We start from the raw sequence: 17,616 nt of genomic DNA, 5'->3' as shown, positions 1-17,616 counted from the left end.
ACAGTCCTTTCTTACAGAGTTGTTGTTTCTTAGATGCTCCATTTCTCATGTCTAAAGCTGAAAAGGTACTACTGACATTCATCACTGATTAGAAAAATTAACCTAGATGCAGAAATAAATTATTTTTTCAGAGGCAAAGCTCTACATCTTTATTTTGAGACAGCTAAGCTCAGCAGTACTGGTATTAAAACAAAATACCAAGAAATACTGTAAAGACCAGATTTAATTAGAAGAGATAAAGAATGTCATGTTACTCTGGAGTACCTCAGAACCCATGGAACTTGTTGCTAATGTAAAATAGTAATAAAAATACCACACTGATTACATTCAAAATTTTCCATTAGAGTTTATTCTTAATTGCCTCTTGAAGTGATTTTGACAGTCTCTCCCCCTGTAGGTACCCACTGCTATGCTCAACAGCAGCACTACTTGAATAGACCATGAATTCATGAAAAAAATAAAAGCTTGTTATAACAGGACTCGTGAATTTGCGACTCCATTTTCACAGAGAAACAGACACTGCCACAAACCACAATTAAAGCAGACAGTGAAGTGATCAGTGCTTGTAGCTCGTGTTCACATGCTTCAGACATCAGAAATGCATATGAGGCTAGACAGCACACTCCATATTCCTTTTAGCTGTGCAAGAACTAGAAACTGTAAGCCAACACACAGATACAACAGTATAAATAACAGAAAAGATCAGAACAGGCCCTCAGACATCTTTAAATAAGGTAAAAGTCTTACCCTGGGACCCAGCCAGAAGCTTCTGTTATGTGTGTCTGTGTGACCATTGTTAGAGGTGGGTTATACGGACTCCCAATCAGAACACTCCCTGAATTGGTCAGTCTTTGTGGTGTGCTTATGATCTGTAAAATTTAGGAATAAAAAACACTGTTGTCTTAAGAAAAGAGAGGTTACCACAGCCCCAAATACTAAGCATTGCACTAAGAAAAGCAGTAATAATTCTGTACCAGAAGCAAGCTGCAGTCAAAATATACAGAAGAGATGTCATCAGAAGATCTTCATACAGTAAAGTAATTACAACACTGTTAAGTTTTCTAATTGTACCATATTACTGTATTATTCATATGATCAAGAACTAGACAAATAGAAGTAATTCCTAGGTATGGCAGGTAGGATCTGTACCTATAGACACCCAGCTGTTTCTCCACGAGTACATCCAGGCAATGTTTTGATCCCTGTAATCAATAAAACCTTCTTTCTTTCCAATGGATTTGTCTCTTGTAACTGTCTTTGGTACCAAAGACAAACCGAGCTCCAGGCAAAGTGTTCCCTGCAGTTTCTAGCACTCACAAGATCCCAGGGCATTCTGGCAAGCTAATAATACAGCACTGTACCTATGGAACTCAACATAAAGTCTGTACTGTAGAAAGAATTTACATTTACACAAACCTGGTGAAATTGTAGGTACAGTGGTTAACACCAAGACACCTAGTCTCTACTTTTAAATCACATCCAAGTTCACTCTTCAAAGTAGGTCACCAGAAGAATTTATATAGTATTTATAGATCAAACAGCATTAATTACTTAATCTTTAAAATAAAACACATTTAATTACTTTGATTCCAGTATGATAAGATTCATACCAAGGTTTCTTGGACAGTGCTTTTTACTCATATACCTTATTTCACTTTTTAAAACTTAATTTTACTTTACTCCATTTGTTAAGTAACATGTTTAGTACTGACTGGACTAAACATTGTAGTTTCCTTTACTATTTAACTTATCCAACAACCCTGTAAGTATACAGCATATATATATATACATAGCAAGTGTGTATATATACAGCAAATGTGTATATATATACAGCAAATGTGTGTATATATACAGCAAATGTGTATATATATATATACACACATATGCAACAAATAAATATACAGAATTTGTTTGGTATCCATCAATACTGTTTAAACAAGTAGAAATAAATGATATGTGAAGAATCTCCCATTTCCTTAGCTCATTGAGTGTTACTTCACATCCCTCCTGACACCACACAATCATAATGCATATTGTTTTGTCTTAAAGACATAAATTCATCTCATTTATTTTTGTAAACGGACAGCTCGACAGAACCAAGTGAAAACAGAAATTTAGAGAAACCGAAGCAGTGGTACAAGTGCCGTATTTCCTGGTGGATCCCGGAGCACCAGAGGTGCCCGCCTGGCTGTGTTACCCGCCGTGACCCCGCGGGTCCCCGTGTCGGGGCCGCTCCCGCCCGGCCCGCAGTGCCACCTGGCGGCCCCCGGGAACGAGCACTAACACTTCATCAGGAACACTTACGGTGTTAAACTTACACCTAAAGATTCAGCCTTAGTACGACCAAACAGTCGTACCCAAGAACCCAGCCAGCCAACAGTGCCCTCTCCACCACTGGCACAGCCACAGCCCGGGGGACTCAGACCAGTGGTCACCGTTCAGCCACCTCACTGATCCCGGGGGCTGTGCTGGTTTGAAGGACCTGGAGCAGTGGTTAAACAAAGCCAACAGCCCCTCCCAGAGCAGGGTGTTGCTGACACAGGTGGGAGGCCGAGGCAGCGCTAACACTGGCACTGCTGAGAGCTTGTGGGCATTCTCCTTTCAATGGCCTGGCATAACACAGCTGTACCCTGGGTGTCCTAGAAGGCCTGCTTTAATGGCTACTTAATAAGAAAATGTTTTCTGAATATAGATCTATCCTTGCAAAACAGCAGAATAAAAGAATGAAAAAATGAAAAGAAAAAAAAGAATAAAAATTGTGTGTCTCACACCAGGTAGTGGCTTTTGCAACTTCTATCTGCTATAGAACTTAAACCGCAACTAGGGCTCACTTAAACCAAAAGCAGGGCCTTGAGAAGTCACCTGTAAGAGTAGGAACTGCATTAACAGACTGCTCTGCCCTGGTCTGGGCTATTTATTGCACTCACAAAACATCTTCTGTGGCAGAACTATTCCAGTGCAATGCTACAGGGCACACACTCCTCAAGACGTGCATCAGCACTGACGCACTGAGCAGGGCTGTTCCAGGGCTGTTCCAGGGCCATTCCAGGGCTGTTCCCTGGCAGCCTGTGCCCAGTGCTCCAGATGGAGAGCTCCACACAGCAGGGAATGCCGGGAAGGAGGGTGGCTGTAATGTGTGTGCCCCTTTGGTGTACTGCTGTCCTTTGGTGCAACCCACTAAAGAACAGTAGTAATGCTGACAGGAAAAAGGCCCAACACAATTATTTATAAAACATACCAAATGCTTCTGTACTCAGGCTAAGGGCTTGGCAGCTGGGCATCAGGTCACTAGAAACTGTTCACGTTTCTAGGTATTGCTTTTTTAGCTCTCTGGCCACGAGAAAACCTAAATTTTTTTTTAAACTAGATCCAAAATCCCTGAAATGTCAACATATGCCCATATACCGTTATCACTGACAGGAAGAGTAGTTTCAACAAGTTAAATCTCTCGTGGCACATCTGAGGCACTCTCTGGCAATGCTGGAGAGTATCAATAACATTCTTAATGAGATTTCTTTTTCCCTTAATACACTTTTGTTAAAATGTCAGCCGACAAAGCTGTTTTAATTTCTACTCAAAGCCAGGCAAATGGGTGTCCCCCAAGGGCAAACACAGGAGCGTTGTTGGGAGTGGCAATTTTGGGATGCTGAGCCTGCTGTGCCCCCACGTCCCCCCCCTCCCACCCAGGTGGGGCACTTTGTGGCTGGGGCAGGAAGCAGCAAGTTCCTCACACAGTTCACATCTTTGTTTTTTGTGTTTCTACATTACACCAACAGGAAGTCACACAGGCAGTTACACAAGTTGGCATTACCAGGGTTGCAACACTTACCATTTGGGGTCCAACATTCACATTGATTGGTCCTAAGGTTTTTGGCAAAATCTTAGTCGGAGAGTTGGTGCTGGAAACTGGCAATGTAATTACTGAAATATTACCTAAAGAGAGTGGTAAAAAGAGAGGTTTAAATTACTGCCTTAGTAACCTGTGAAAATCACTTTGGCAAATTCTCACACCACTTCAACGTTCTGGAACCAGATTAGTTTTCTTGCCTCATTCACTGCAAACACACGCTCATGTAACAGCCTCCAGACCTTTCAGCAGATGTCACAAGGACACCTCACCAAACTAGACCTTCACTATTTTACCTTTAAAATTAAACGTATTTTATTTCCAGAAACAATTTATTTATTCTTGCCTAAGACAAAGAGCACACAGCCTGCAATAGCTCAGCATTAGAAGTTAAAATTAATGAGAATACTTCAACAAGAAGCCAGCATACAAATCCTATTTATAATCACAAGCACGTGTAGAAAATATGTATCCATAAACCTTCCTAGCCTTAACCATTCCTCATCCACCTATACTAGAGTGTTCTGTAAACACCACTGCAGTGAGCAAATCACAGTCTGCCACTGTACAGACGGAGTAAGTGATGCCTTTACAACTTACCTAAAGTAGCAGAGCAGGCAGCTGGATGCCAAGATAAAGCCAACCACGCCACCATGTTCTCATCCCAAGATGTTTATCATTTTTGTGATCCCGGACTGCTTACGGATCTAACCCATCCTGCCTTCACACAGCTCAACGCTGAGAGCCTCAAAATACTGCTGCTCCTCCTCTATCCCAAATCGCATCCTGAATACTGATTATTTGGACTGAATGTTTTAATCAAAATGGTCATTGCAGCACTACTGTGTGTTACAGCCCAGGAGTGCTCCAACTGCTGTGCACAAGCCACTCCAAGCAGTGAGATCACTGGCTTATCCATGGACATTGTGGCAGCAGCAGCAGCTTTCTCTGGGACATCTTCAAAGCAAGGGAGTTGGGAATCGATCAAACACCAGCCCCCATTTGTACACACAGCCCTGCTCGAAAGGGGCAGGGACAGTGGGGGGTCTGCAGGCACAACCAAATGTAAGGAAGAGCTGCCACTGCCTCGTAATCCAGAGTCAGCCTGAGTCTAGCTGGGGTCTTGAGTCACGAGGACAGGGATTGGCTCCTGGAGAACTCCTTACACTCTGGCACTGCAGACAGCAACTGAGGGCATCTGAGGTGACAGGTTCCTTCAGCACAGCACAGACACCAGCCCTCCTCCCACAGGAGGCAGCCAACACTCAGTTCAGCCCACATGGGCCCAAGCTGATATTAGACATCCCTGGTCTTTTCTCACATCACCAGTTCACCTCCACTGCCCACTTTTCTCTTCTCACTTGGTCCTGAATCATGGTCTCTCTTTTACAAGTTATGCTAGCACACCTATGTTCTGCCATGGGGTAACTGAAAAATCATACATTCAATAATGTAATTTCTCTGCAATAGCAAGCAGGAGCAACACAATTGATAGAAAAAGATTTTATCTTCTGTAGTTACAGCACAGAAGTAGAAAAGATGTAGACATATGCAAAGTCTCTCCTTTATAAAAAAAAATCAGAGATATGAGAAATACATACAATTTGAGGCAAGGATGTTTTCTTGTTCTGTGTAAATTTTCCAAAAGGCAGATCTGTATCTGAAAACATCTTCAGAAACTGCTTGTTTCTCTAGTCAACAAAATGAATAAATTATTCAGTCACCTCACTCACCTAGAAAAACAAACTTACAACCACACCATCCCAAACTCACCCCCCCAGGAAATCCTTGCTCTATTATGAAACATCTTTTGTGAGGTAGCGCCAGAGTGCACAAAACAGCAATTCATGATTTACATACACTGTGTTCCCATTCTGAGCTCAAAATAGTTCTCCTACTTGTCAGTTTTACTTTTGCAGGAGGATTTTGCCTGGGATTTCCCAAGTTGTGCCAGCATATTCTCATCAAAATCCAGTCTCCCCCCTCACTGCGGGCTGTTGCAATCAATGATGTGTCACTTCCCAGTACTGCTGTAGGAATTTTCCTCTTTTCTGCTGCAGCTGAAACTTTTGACCCTGTTATCTCCAAGATCAGCTCTCATATTATTTGTTCTTGTCCCTCTTCTTACCAGGGAAAAGAAATAAATTACTTTCTCTGGTGCCAACAGCATAAGGTCACATGGCAAAGTGCAGTAAAATTCTGAGATGCCGGGTTTGGCTTCCAGCTCTACCACAGGGCTCCACCACAGAGCTGCCGCCCTGCAAGAGACACTGGAATGTCATGTTTCACAGAATAAGAGTGAGATGTGTCAGACTTACAGCACTATGCAGTCAGCACAGCAGCTCAATTAGTAGCCACTGCTGCACTGTGCCTTCCTTTACAGGGCTCCGCAGATAAATGTACATGGTCACCACTAGGGCAACTTCAGGATGTACCAGGGTCGTTCAAATTACTTGATCTTGATTTTAAAAAGACAGCAGTTTACATATGGCGTGTGTTTAAATGTCTTTTTGGCTGAAGTTGCTGTCAATAAAAAAGATTTTCATCTTCTAATCCCTACACAAATCCCCCATTTGGCAGCAGCACTGTCAAAATCATCTTAAGAGTTGATCGAGCGCTCAAAGAAATGTTTCCCTGCCTTTGTTCTTCCTTTTAAATTTCTCCATGGGTAAATATAAATATGTGAATGTGTAGATTTTTAAATGCAGATAGGATAGAAAGGGACCAGTTTCTTTTAATGAGTGAGGTCTCTTTCATCCACTGTGGACAGAAAGAAAAAACAACCAAATTTTACAGTTTTACAGGAGTAAGAAGTTGTTCTAAGTGTTTGTCAGCAGCTGAAAAATAAGTAAACAAAGCTTTATCACTTACTAATAAAATATTCCCTCCCTATTGTTTTCTTTTTCTCAAACATAGCATTATGGTCCACATACTCAAATGCTACAAATATTTAACAAATACTATTGGTGGAAAGGCCACCTCTCCATGTCCCTTCACAGCAAACAGGACAGCTGGTTCACGTTGTTGCTCCAAGAAGTTAATGTGTTTCCAAACAGATCACATCAGCACCCTAGGCTGAAGGGACAGATCTTGCAGACCAGATCACCAGAGTCACTGCTCTTCTCTAAAAGAGAAATGCAGCTTCCAAGAGCACCCTGCCCTGCCCACAGCCCTTGCACAGCAGCAGCCCAGGAACCACTGCCAGACCTGGAGCTGGCCAGGACCAGTCCCAGAGCAGAAAAAGCATCACCATAAAGTGAGAACTGCTAACACAAGTACAACCAGCTGAGGGAACAGGCACTTGCTTGCTAAGATGACTTGCTGTATTTTACACCAAGTTCTTGAGATTAGGGCACCTGTGTTTGCTGAGGAGTTGGTAATTTCTAAAGTTTTGAAGGCAAAGTAGTATTATAGAACAGCAAACACCAACAAGAGCAATCTCTTCAAGTCTTATTTACGAAACAGCACAGAAAAAGTAGGAGGAAGTAGATGCCACAAAACATTCAACAGATTTCTGTATTCAACTGAAAGCAGAAATATGGTCAAAGTAACTATATATATATTATCACAAAGCAACCGTAAAGGCTTTAAACATGACCAAATTCTAAATAAATGCCAAGTCTTAATAACACCCATCATTTGGGGACAAAAAAGATTACACTGATTTATGTCCCATGGCACAACAGCAGTGAGTACAGTGATAAGCTGAACACAATGAGACCCATCAGCCTCCGAGTCACGGTAATCTCATTGCGTGGATGAAAAAGGTCAGCTCAGATGGATCAAACTAGAATGATTTGTATAATAATACTCAATTCTTATATAATGTTTCTCAGTAGCACTTTCAAGGCACAAAGGAGGTCAGTGTCATTATTCCCATTTACCTATGGAAACCCAAGCACATGGGAAAGAAACAGACTTAAAACTCTCATCGAGGAGCTTCAACTGCAATGCACATAAAGCCACCCCAAACTGAGCCTGCTCCTCACTGATGCAAACTCAAAATAAAAATCTGCCAGTGCACGTAAGTATGTTTCTCTCAGAACAAAAGCACTTTGCTTCTGCATAAATTATTTTTCCATCCCTCAGTCACCACTATTGCTGTTTCTCATGGAGAGAAATCAGTGTTGCTATAATTTCATATTTAAAAAAAACATCATCACTACATAATTATTAATCCTCCTGGCATTTGTGCAATATTTTTACTTGCACGCACAAAGAAAAATTCAATTTAAATGATCTTCAGCTTCAAGCAGTCACAGATAAAGTTATTCATGTTTATGTACATGTACACTCACATGCACACACTAACCATCCCACAAGACTCACTTTAAATCATTATGTGGAACCCTAAATAGCTTAACTTCACACAAACAACATGCATTTCTATACAAATATGAAACTAAAGAGATTTTAGTGATTTTTCTTCCTGTATAACTAAATCTGTTAGGTCTGCAGCTTAGTTGCAAAGAGAATCAGAAACAATGTCAACTGGAGAATCTATAGAATCTGTCATAGCCAGTTTGAAGGAAACCATGGCTGATGGGGAGCACAGCCCAGCCAGCTGGGGTTACACACAATGCCTACATCAACAAAAAAAGCTTTTGAATTTCCAAACAAAACACCAGGGAAGTGTTGGTAATTTGGATTTCATATTCAGAGCTCTAAACAAGTGTCCACATTTTAAAAGTGTCTCGATGAATAGCCATTTAAATTAATACAGCCTGTGGCAGAAAACCCCAGTTCAGAGTTGTGAAATATCAGCAGTCCATCAGGATATTTTGCAATAACACAGTGATGTGCCCTCAGGATCCTTTATTACACTACAGCATAAACTGATCTCCAAGATCAGCTATTATAACAGCATATAGAAAACCCGAATTATTATCATGCTATTAGTACACAAGTATTTTCTTGGGACATTTATTTGTTTATTCATTGCATAAAATTACTGGGCCACAAACCTAACTTTTAAAAATTCCATAGTCTGTAGAAGCACGTACATATCTAGAAATACCTCAAAGAGATCTGTAGAAAAGAAAAAGCAAAATGGGGCAGATAATATTTCAGTGTACTTTAGGCTTAAACTGAACAGTACATTTTCAGTCTTTTACTGCTCAATTTCAAACAAATTTACAGGAGTTAACAACTGCATGAATCCAAAAGTACTGGGCACAACTCTGTGGATAACCAATTCTGATGTCTGGGTCATTTTAGCAGGTCTCTTCAAGCACATCATGAACAAGTTCATTCCATTAGAGCAGTCCTGTGCAATAAGCCCAAGTACAGCATAATAAAAAGATGGATTGAAACAAAGTTCGCTGTGAACTTGTATTAAAAGCTAAGGTTCCCACCCAAAGCGATCTCTCTGCAAGTATGATTAACATATCCTCTGTCCTGGAGCCTGTTGCAAGACTGGTGGTCTATGGCTGGACTCCCTTTTCCCTCCACAGCAATAAACAGAGAACAACATGTAAATGCATAGAATTTGGGAATATAGTAACAAAAAAGTATTACCTAAGGACAGTATGATTCATTGAAACCATCATGTTAGTCTACATTGTAGATTTTAACGTAAGAATCCTGTGCTGCCAGCAGCCCCAGCAGCAGGAGCTGTGCCCAGTCCCACCCCACGTTAAGGTGGCCTCTCCTTCCCCACACGTGCAGATGTGACACTGGCATTCCCGCTGCTCTCCCGAAATACAAACGGACTTTTCCATCTGGCCACTCACACACTGCTGTGCGGCCAAGGCAGCAGCGCCTGGAAATCAACGGGGCTGATGAAGATCCATTGACCACTAAAATGATTTTGCAAGTAATATCTGATTGCAAACATTGATTTTATTACAAGGCTTCATGCCCAAGCAACTCCAACACTCAGCAGATCAGGCAGCCTTGGGACTGTATAAATCAGCAGGGAGCCCTCAAAGCTACAGACATCCATGTGGATGCACGGAGGGCAGGTGAGGTGGTTTTATGGGGCAAGTGGTAATACAGACATGCCCTCTGCTTGGAAAGACTGGAAAAAAGATTTGATTTTCCATTTTTGTAATATATATGAACAGGATTACAAAACTGGAAGCGTGTAAATTACTGACTGGGAATGTCTCCCAGACAGATTAAATTTTAAATTCTTCTGGTTACACATGCGACTTTTTAATATGAACTCTGCTGCTTGTCTGATCTAATTCATTCACAGCTTGCAACAATTACCCCAAAACCACAACAGAACTGTCACTATTCAACTCAATCACAAACTTAATTATACCTGTTTAAGGACTAACTGGAACTATTATACTTAATATTTTTAACAGAATGGGCCAACTCCACAAAGACATCTTGCCACTTAGACGAGGATTTTCCCTGAATGATGGAATACCTTAGTTCCTGTCAGTTAACTTTGCTAGGCACCAAAGTTCTGTTGGCACCTAGGAGTGTAACAGTCTTGTTAGCATGGAGCATACCAGGAGTTTCTCCCAACAGGCACAATCCCTGACAAAACACTAGAAGAATATCTGACACATACATACAGACCAATCCCCAAGGCCAGGAACAGCAACAGCCACCTTTGTTCTCCAAAACTTGAGAGGAAGCATCCCTTTTGCATTCAGCAAACCAAGAGAATTCATTCACTAAATGAGAACCAGAACCACTGTTTTTCTGAGAGAATTAAAATGCAGGTCTCCTACAAGAATCATTTTCACCACTAGTGTGCCGGATAATTTCAGGTAAGGAAGTGAAGCATGGCCAGCCCAGCACGCCAGAACTGAACAATTTTGACTGTAACAATAAGAACCTACAACACCAAAGACTAAATGAAAGGAGACTGTGCTACATGGGCTACTTAAAATTTCACCCAATGGTGGTCCTTGTACAAGTGGCCCCTGGTCATTAGTCAAAAGCCATCCACATGTGGCATTGCCTCTCAGATCCAATGAGTATTCATTTCAAGCTGAGGAAACAAGCTCCAAACAAGGGCTTTTAGCCAAAAGAGCCTGTTGCCTAGGAATTAAAGGCAACAAATGTAGGGAAGTAAATTGTCTGTTGAACAGGAATTGTTCACTAAACAAAGTGAACAACACTTGAGTTAATGCTCTGCTGAGCACTGTGATGTTTCTTCTAGACACACCTAGGAAAAAAAATCTGGTTCCCTTCAGATTTAGGCAGTAAGTCTTTTTATAAAGAGTGGGATAAGGATCACTGAGGTATTACTACTAACAATATTGTCCTGTACTTATAAAGTTATTCAATTATTTTCTGTATAAATCCATTGCTTGCCTCAGAAATTATTTGAAAACGTTGCACTTATTTTAGTCTTTTTCCCTAGAACCATGACACAACAATCACAAAATAATGAAGCACAAAGGGCAATTATCTCAGCAATGCACAATAAATAATTCTCAGAGGCCTACCATCAGTCTGTAATGTTCTGCAAAGCTTAGAAAACTGGGAAGACACTGAAGCTTTAGCCACTTTCTGTTTAGACTCTCTCATTTTGATGCCCTGAGCCAAAAATCATTCTTCCAGCTAGTACATGCATTTGTTTATTGCAGTGGATAACAGCAAACTTTACTTAGAAAGGTTGATTGAAATGTTTTCTGAATTGCAAATCCTCAAGTTTTCTAATATATATAAGGGGTTGCAGCTTTATTTTTACTGGAATACTGTAGCTGTTATGACTGATCATAAACTGGTTTTGAGTCAAAAGTGATTAATCTAGAAGTAATAAGATGAAACAGGACAGGACAAAATATAATTGTGCAGAACACTTAAAAGCATGAAGTCATGCTTAACCTTCTCTGCCATTTTGACAACAGAGTATGGGAACTTCAAGGGTGGAGTAGAAATCAGGAAATTCGGCATATTATTCACCAAGAAGGAATGAAAAAATGGGCTTATTTTAGCCTCTAATTAAATTACTTTTACTACACCCTCTTTTCCCCTCTGAAAGTCTGAAGATCTTCCAATCTTTTCTACTGACACTTATATGTCAGTAATAAAACATCTACCATTTAAGTTCCGAGTCTCCCAAACGTGAATCAACCATATACAGTGAAATAAGTCTTAATGTACACTTCTTTTCTACGTATACAAATAGAATTCTCTTACCTTTTGTTGGACTCTGGTTCTGATCTATAAATCCTTTCAAGTCTCCATTTGTGGAAGTCACACCAACCTGAACAAAACATTTTTGAAGTCTTAAAATACGATAAACCTTTCTTTGTTTTCTAATACACAACTAACAATACTATGAAAGTAATCTGTTCTGCATTATGAACCATCATAATCCTATGGACAGTAGAGTATAACAAGAGCATGAGATTCAAGGCAAAGAATTCAGTTCAATTATATTCTGCTACTGCACTACATGTGACCCAAGCAGCCCATTCTGGCTCTTATGGTGTAAGTCACTGTCCCCTCCAAGTCAAATGGAGCAGCTGCCACCAATAACAGCACAAACCTGCCTGATGTCCAGAACCCTTGGTATTAAGCTGCACAGGGTCTACAGGTCTGAGATGTGACTATTGATGCATTTTAGATACATTCCCCAGCTTCCAGAGACAAACTGACTTACCCTGTGGGCAAGAGGTAAATAATACTTACTTAGGGTAAGTTACCGGATACATGGAGAACTGAAATCATACACAGAATGGTGCATCTCAGATTTTGGCAGGTACACAAAGCATAGAAAGGTGCAGTTTGTACAGAAAAATGTAAGATCACAGCTCCTGGATGAGGGAGGGAAGAGACGGAAAGTCCCTTGTACCCCGGCTAACAAGGGATGGGCCCAGCAGCAGCAAGTAATGGTAAGGCACTTTGCACTTTCAGCACATTATGCTCACACCACCTTAGAAACCTCTGTCCAACAAAGCATTCTCTTTTGCTTCCAAGTTGGGAGAAGCACTGGGGGACTGAGCTCTGTTGGGGCATTAGGCAACTAAACTAAATACAAAAAAACTCTTTTTAAGACACTATAAAATTTGAGTACTTCTGTAAGTAATTGGGACAAAGGGGTCTGGTATCCAAGTTAAAAGAAAACAATTATATGGTCAAGGATCAAATATTTGCTTTATTTTACAGATGTATGTAGCAACAATGGAACCGATGTTAGGGCCGCTTGTAGAATTTTAATAATCTCAGATTAGAACATAATTTAATTTTAGACAAATTAAACAGTAACTAAAATAAACTACACAAGAATGAAAAATACCTACCATAAGCATTCAGACGCTTGGTTCCACTAAAGAACTTGTATTCAGCAAATAATTTTTGTAGGGAAAAAACTGCACACGGCATTGTGTGAAACTATTTCTATCAAGATTTTTTCACCATCAGGGGACACATTAAATGATTAACTGTTGCTGCACTACTCTGACTGTAAAACACTGCCTAAATGAGCTAATTAGGTGCTTCTGTAAACAAGCCCTAAAGATGCTCAGTGCAGTCCCCCAGTTTATCTCAAACGTTGTTAGTATCCCACTTGCCCTTGCCTGTCTTTCCTGGCACACCCCTCTAGACTCTCATCACTGTTTCCCAGGGGCAGTCAGGTGTTTTGGCTGTTGCAGGCGATGGTACCACCAGAAGCTGTTTTGAAAGAGAGCAAGTGTGTCCCATGTTCCCTCCCCATTTCCCAGGCTGTCTCCCAGCAGGCGGCAGCAGTGCAGCAGAATGCAGCGGGACTGGGGAGGGAACACCGGGATTGGAGCAGGGCAAGGGAATGAAGGCATGAAAACAAAAGCAAAACCTCTCCTATCACGATCTGGGAGCAGATCCATATGGAAAACTGAAGCACTCTGGTATTTCCCCCCCCAGGTGCTTGGGTGCAAGGAAAGCTCGTCTGGCAAGAAGCCGCTGTGGTTCCTCACACTGAAATGTGTTCTCGAGGAGAAGTTTAAACTAGAGGTTGGAGAGGTTGGTAACTGCACAGTGAATAGCACTGGAAGGCCATTCCACTGCCAAGGGAAGAGCCGGCACTCCTGGATCATGCTACTGCTGCCTTTGCACAAACAACAGCTTCTCCCCAGGCCCCTTGCCTCTGCAAGAAGGAACACAAACAGGAGTAATTCTAAATTCAGAGAAAGAACAGGGCTCCACAGGGATAAACATCATGTTAGAGAAAAGGGCCTCAATTCATCTCAGGAGAAGGGATAATAATTATGATGAACATCCTCAAGGACACCACTGCAATTTGTTCACAATTGAACATTCAGCTCTAGATTTACAACTGCATTTCCCTATTGATTCATATCAGCACTTCAATTAAACACTGAAGGTGATGTACATGTGCAGTGTCAGAATGAAAAGTCTAACACACTTCATTCTCTGAAAGATTTAGATTATTTAAGTGAATCCATATTTAAGGCAATATAAAAAAGTACTTGAGGGGCTTTTGTGTGTATGTTGTCCTTCAGTTATCCAAATGACATAAGATTATAGCAGAATTTCAGTTTGCACATAAATATGTTACTTTCATTACAATGGTCCTAAGAGCACATTTATAAAGAGCATCCAATAAACAGCAGCACTTTTCTAAATTTAATAATCTTTGTATCTAAGTTTAGAAGAGTTTGAAAAGAAACTTGAATTTTGTGAGAACTTAAATGAAAAATATGGCAGACTTAAAGGAATTTGCTTCTCTTACAGAGGAATAATCATAACTAAGCCCTCAGAAGTAGCAATGTGTGATATAATATTACAATACTGCAGCAGAACAGACCATCACAGTATTCCATCTCAGAGGTCTCAGGCCAGGTTGTTATCTGGATCCCACTGCTTCTGGGATCTTGTAATTTAACCACTCCTAAACTAAAATCAGCAAACGATCCAATGCTTAATTGGTATAATTTGTTATTTTTGTATGTCTCCTGTGATATTTCTGCTTTATAACAGTGCCCCAGAGTGTGGATTACTGGGAATGGCAGGAGCTGCACTGCTGCTCCTGTCCATCTGTGGCATGATGAGCCCAGTCATGAAGTAAGATGGAGAAAGCACTTAGCAGGCCTTTGCACACTGTTAAATACTTCCACTGAAGTATTATGCCTTTTTTATCAGGCAACTAATTGTCCAAATGGGATGAGAGGAAAGGAAAAAAGAATCACAACAAGCTCTTGTAGCTTCCCAGCCTTCTCTAAGGCTTGACATACTGCTCAGGGCAAGTCTCCTAGACCAACTGCAGCAGTTAAACTTTCCTCCATGCTGACATGTGAAAGGAGAGCTATCACACCCATTTCACTGACCTCATCTACAACAAGACAACCACCCCGAGAAGCAGTGACAAATAACTTCACATGGATAAAAATTCAGAGCCAACAATCAAAACTAACAGATTTATTGAAAAAATCTGCTTTAGTCATATTATTTATTTGGTCCTAAAAATAAGTTTACCATGAATATTTGCTCATTTTTTCCTCCATTTCTCAATTCTGTTTTGGTGCCATCTTACTTAAAGGACAGATGGGAATGGAAGTACAAAACAGGCAAGAAAAACACATTTTATGATATAAGCAAAGAATGAAATAACCCAATAAGATAGGGTGATTAGAATTACATCCAGGTGCAATGTATATTATACATACACAACATCTCATCTCCAAGAGAATCTGTAACTTTTACTCAACATTTTATTATTTGTACCTGCTTTGTTTGGATTAGTTTTTTATGGAAGGTGAAATTACCCATAAACAATATTTCACAAGCAGATGGTAGAAAGTGTCCTGCATTTAAAGGAAGTGAACAGTGAGCCAGTCTTGATAATTTTCCAATCCTGTACTCAAAAAGTTAGGAAGGAAAAACAGTGATGGGGAACATTATTCATCTTGCATACACATCCAATCTATGGAAACATTCTGGCATGTGCTTGAAGCACAAGCTTCCTTGGAGGGAAGGCTGTTCACCACAGCTTATGGCATGGGAGATGAAAGGCCATTTTAGCCTAAACTCACTGCACTTGGCTGTGATGCAGAAGGATCACAAACGTGCCCAGACTCTGTCCCAGCTGGGGGCAGTGATTTCAGAACACAGAGGTGGCAGCTTCCCTGTGTGTACAAGTTTAATGAAAGATATGTGCCCTTTAAGAGTTTTCAGGAAGATGCCCAAGTTCCAGTACTTTGAAGTTCGCTTTCCTTAATGCTTCAAGATACAGGAAAAAAAGATAGAAATACTTTCACAGAGAAGTTGTCTCCCTCAGCTCACTCTGCAGATCATTAAACCATATCCAACAACATAACAGACAAACACTAACCTTGCATCTGAAACAGGTTTTGAACTGCAGAAACCAACAGGCATATGCTAAACCCCCCAACTCTGCAAATTCAGAAGAATTCTTGGGCCTTCTAACAACATCAGAAAACATTAGGGCTGACACTGTTACCCTGAGTGTGCAAGTCTAACTAACTAAGGTTTGGAAAACCTGAAGAAGTGCTACAAATAAGGACACAAAGCATATGTCCACCATTTTTACAGGTAAACATGAAAACTGAGTCCTACATTCATCTGCACCACAGTAATATTTTTTTAAAAAATAAACTCATAAACATTAGATACATAACCAGGTTTGCCTAAGTTTGATATGCAAAATTTCAAAATACATACCAATAAAACATCTCTTCTATAAAGTAACCATAGCCTTGCAAAACCACATGTCTGTATTCAGCACAAGAATAAGTTGCCCAGACTGAAGGTTCACGTCTGTCCTTGAAGACTTTCAAAACCCAGAGCCCTGACTGAACAAAGCACCAAGCCACTGGATCCCAGTATCAAAGAGCTTTACACAAAGCAGCACAATATATGGCCTCCTGAGATCCCTTCCAACCTATGCCACTCTGACTCCATCACGCAACACTCCAGAGATTTTATTGGGATTGGTATTTATCCTTTGACTGCATCAAACAAAAGGTCAAAACCACAAGTGATCTGGATTTGTTCAGCTGTTCCACATACATCAGTAGAACTACTTATTGAAACTAGAGATTAAGATGACCTACGAAATAATAAGTCAAAAGGCTTTGCATATACATATCAAATTATCTTGTCTTGGTAAGCCTGAATCAAAAAGTGAGATGTAAGACACCTCAAAGTCTGGAACTAAACACCAAATGAAGCTACTAATAAAGCCAACAGAAACTTCTGAGAGTTGAGAATTAATTTAACCAAACTATGCTCCTGGCACCAGTGTAACCCAACATGCACAAAAGCTTTTGCAGTTACTGAACAGAGCACCACTCTGGGCTACCTGCACTTTTATCATGGGGCACTTCTTTGGGGTTGGTTCCTGAACCTGTTCAGATTTACCCAGACTTCAGGATGCCCTGTCAAAGGCTGTCAACAGGCAAATTGCCCAGGGCCCAAAGTCATGCTCAACTTAGTGATCACCAAACTTAATCAGAACTGTTCTCTATACAAATTGTGTACCACAGGAAGCACAATTAGGCAGAAAATTCAGGTCAGGATGTTAGACACTTCATAAGCATCCTTAAGAACCTGGGATAGAGGAGTCAAACATGGAGCCTCCAGACACCACACTACAGGCTTGTTAATGCAGCAAGAGAAGAAACAGGAACAGCCTCGGTCTTCTAGAAACCAAGAGTGTACTGACATAAGTAGAGAAACATGCAGTCTTTCTGTTCTTTCTTGAGTTTTGAGGCAGACTCAGTAGAAGGATTTTGCAAAGGTGACAAGATTCAACACAATGAGCAGCTCTCAGGTGAGTCTGGAGCAATATTAGAAGAATCACAGACTGACAGAGTATCTCAAGTTGGAAGGGTTGCCTC

General features: G+C 40.7%; 1 protein-coding gene across 3 annotated transcripts in view; it reads right to left on the bottom strand.

Annotated features, from left to right (window-relative positions):
• Positions 1-17,616, bottom strand: part of TFDP2 (transcription factor Dp-2) — a 54,302-nt gene that overhangs the window by 24,291 nt on the left and 12,395 nt on the right. For 2 of the 3 annotated variants that reach the window (XM_039389808.1, XM_039389812.1), the window contains exons 3-5: positions 11,957-12,023; positions 3,830-3,933; positions 748-869 (exon numbers count right to left, since the gene is read on the bottom strand). In XM_039389808.1, coding sequence (XP_039245742.1) covers positions 748-869; positions 3,830-3,933; positions 11,957-12,023 — 293 coding nt within the window. Of the gene's footprint in view, positions 1-747; positions 870-3,829; positions 3,934-5,448; positions 5,539-11,956; positions 12,024-17,616 lie in introns of all 3 variants that reach the window. The other variant, XM_039389813.1, reaches the window with a different exon arrangement.

Source organism: Pipra filicauda, unplaced genomic scaffold, assembly GCF_003945595.2.
Source record: "Pipra filicauda isolate LSUMZ 115617 unplaced genomic scaffold, ASM394559v2 scaffold126_size2276778_pilon, whole genome shotgun sequence".
Classification (NCBI taxonomy): Eukaryota; Metazoa; Chordata; class Aves; order Passeriformes; family Pipridae; genus Pipra; species Pipra filicauda.
Note: the sequence above shows the minus strand (reverse complement) of the source record. Positions and strands in the feature narration are given on the sequence as shown.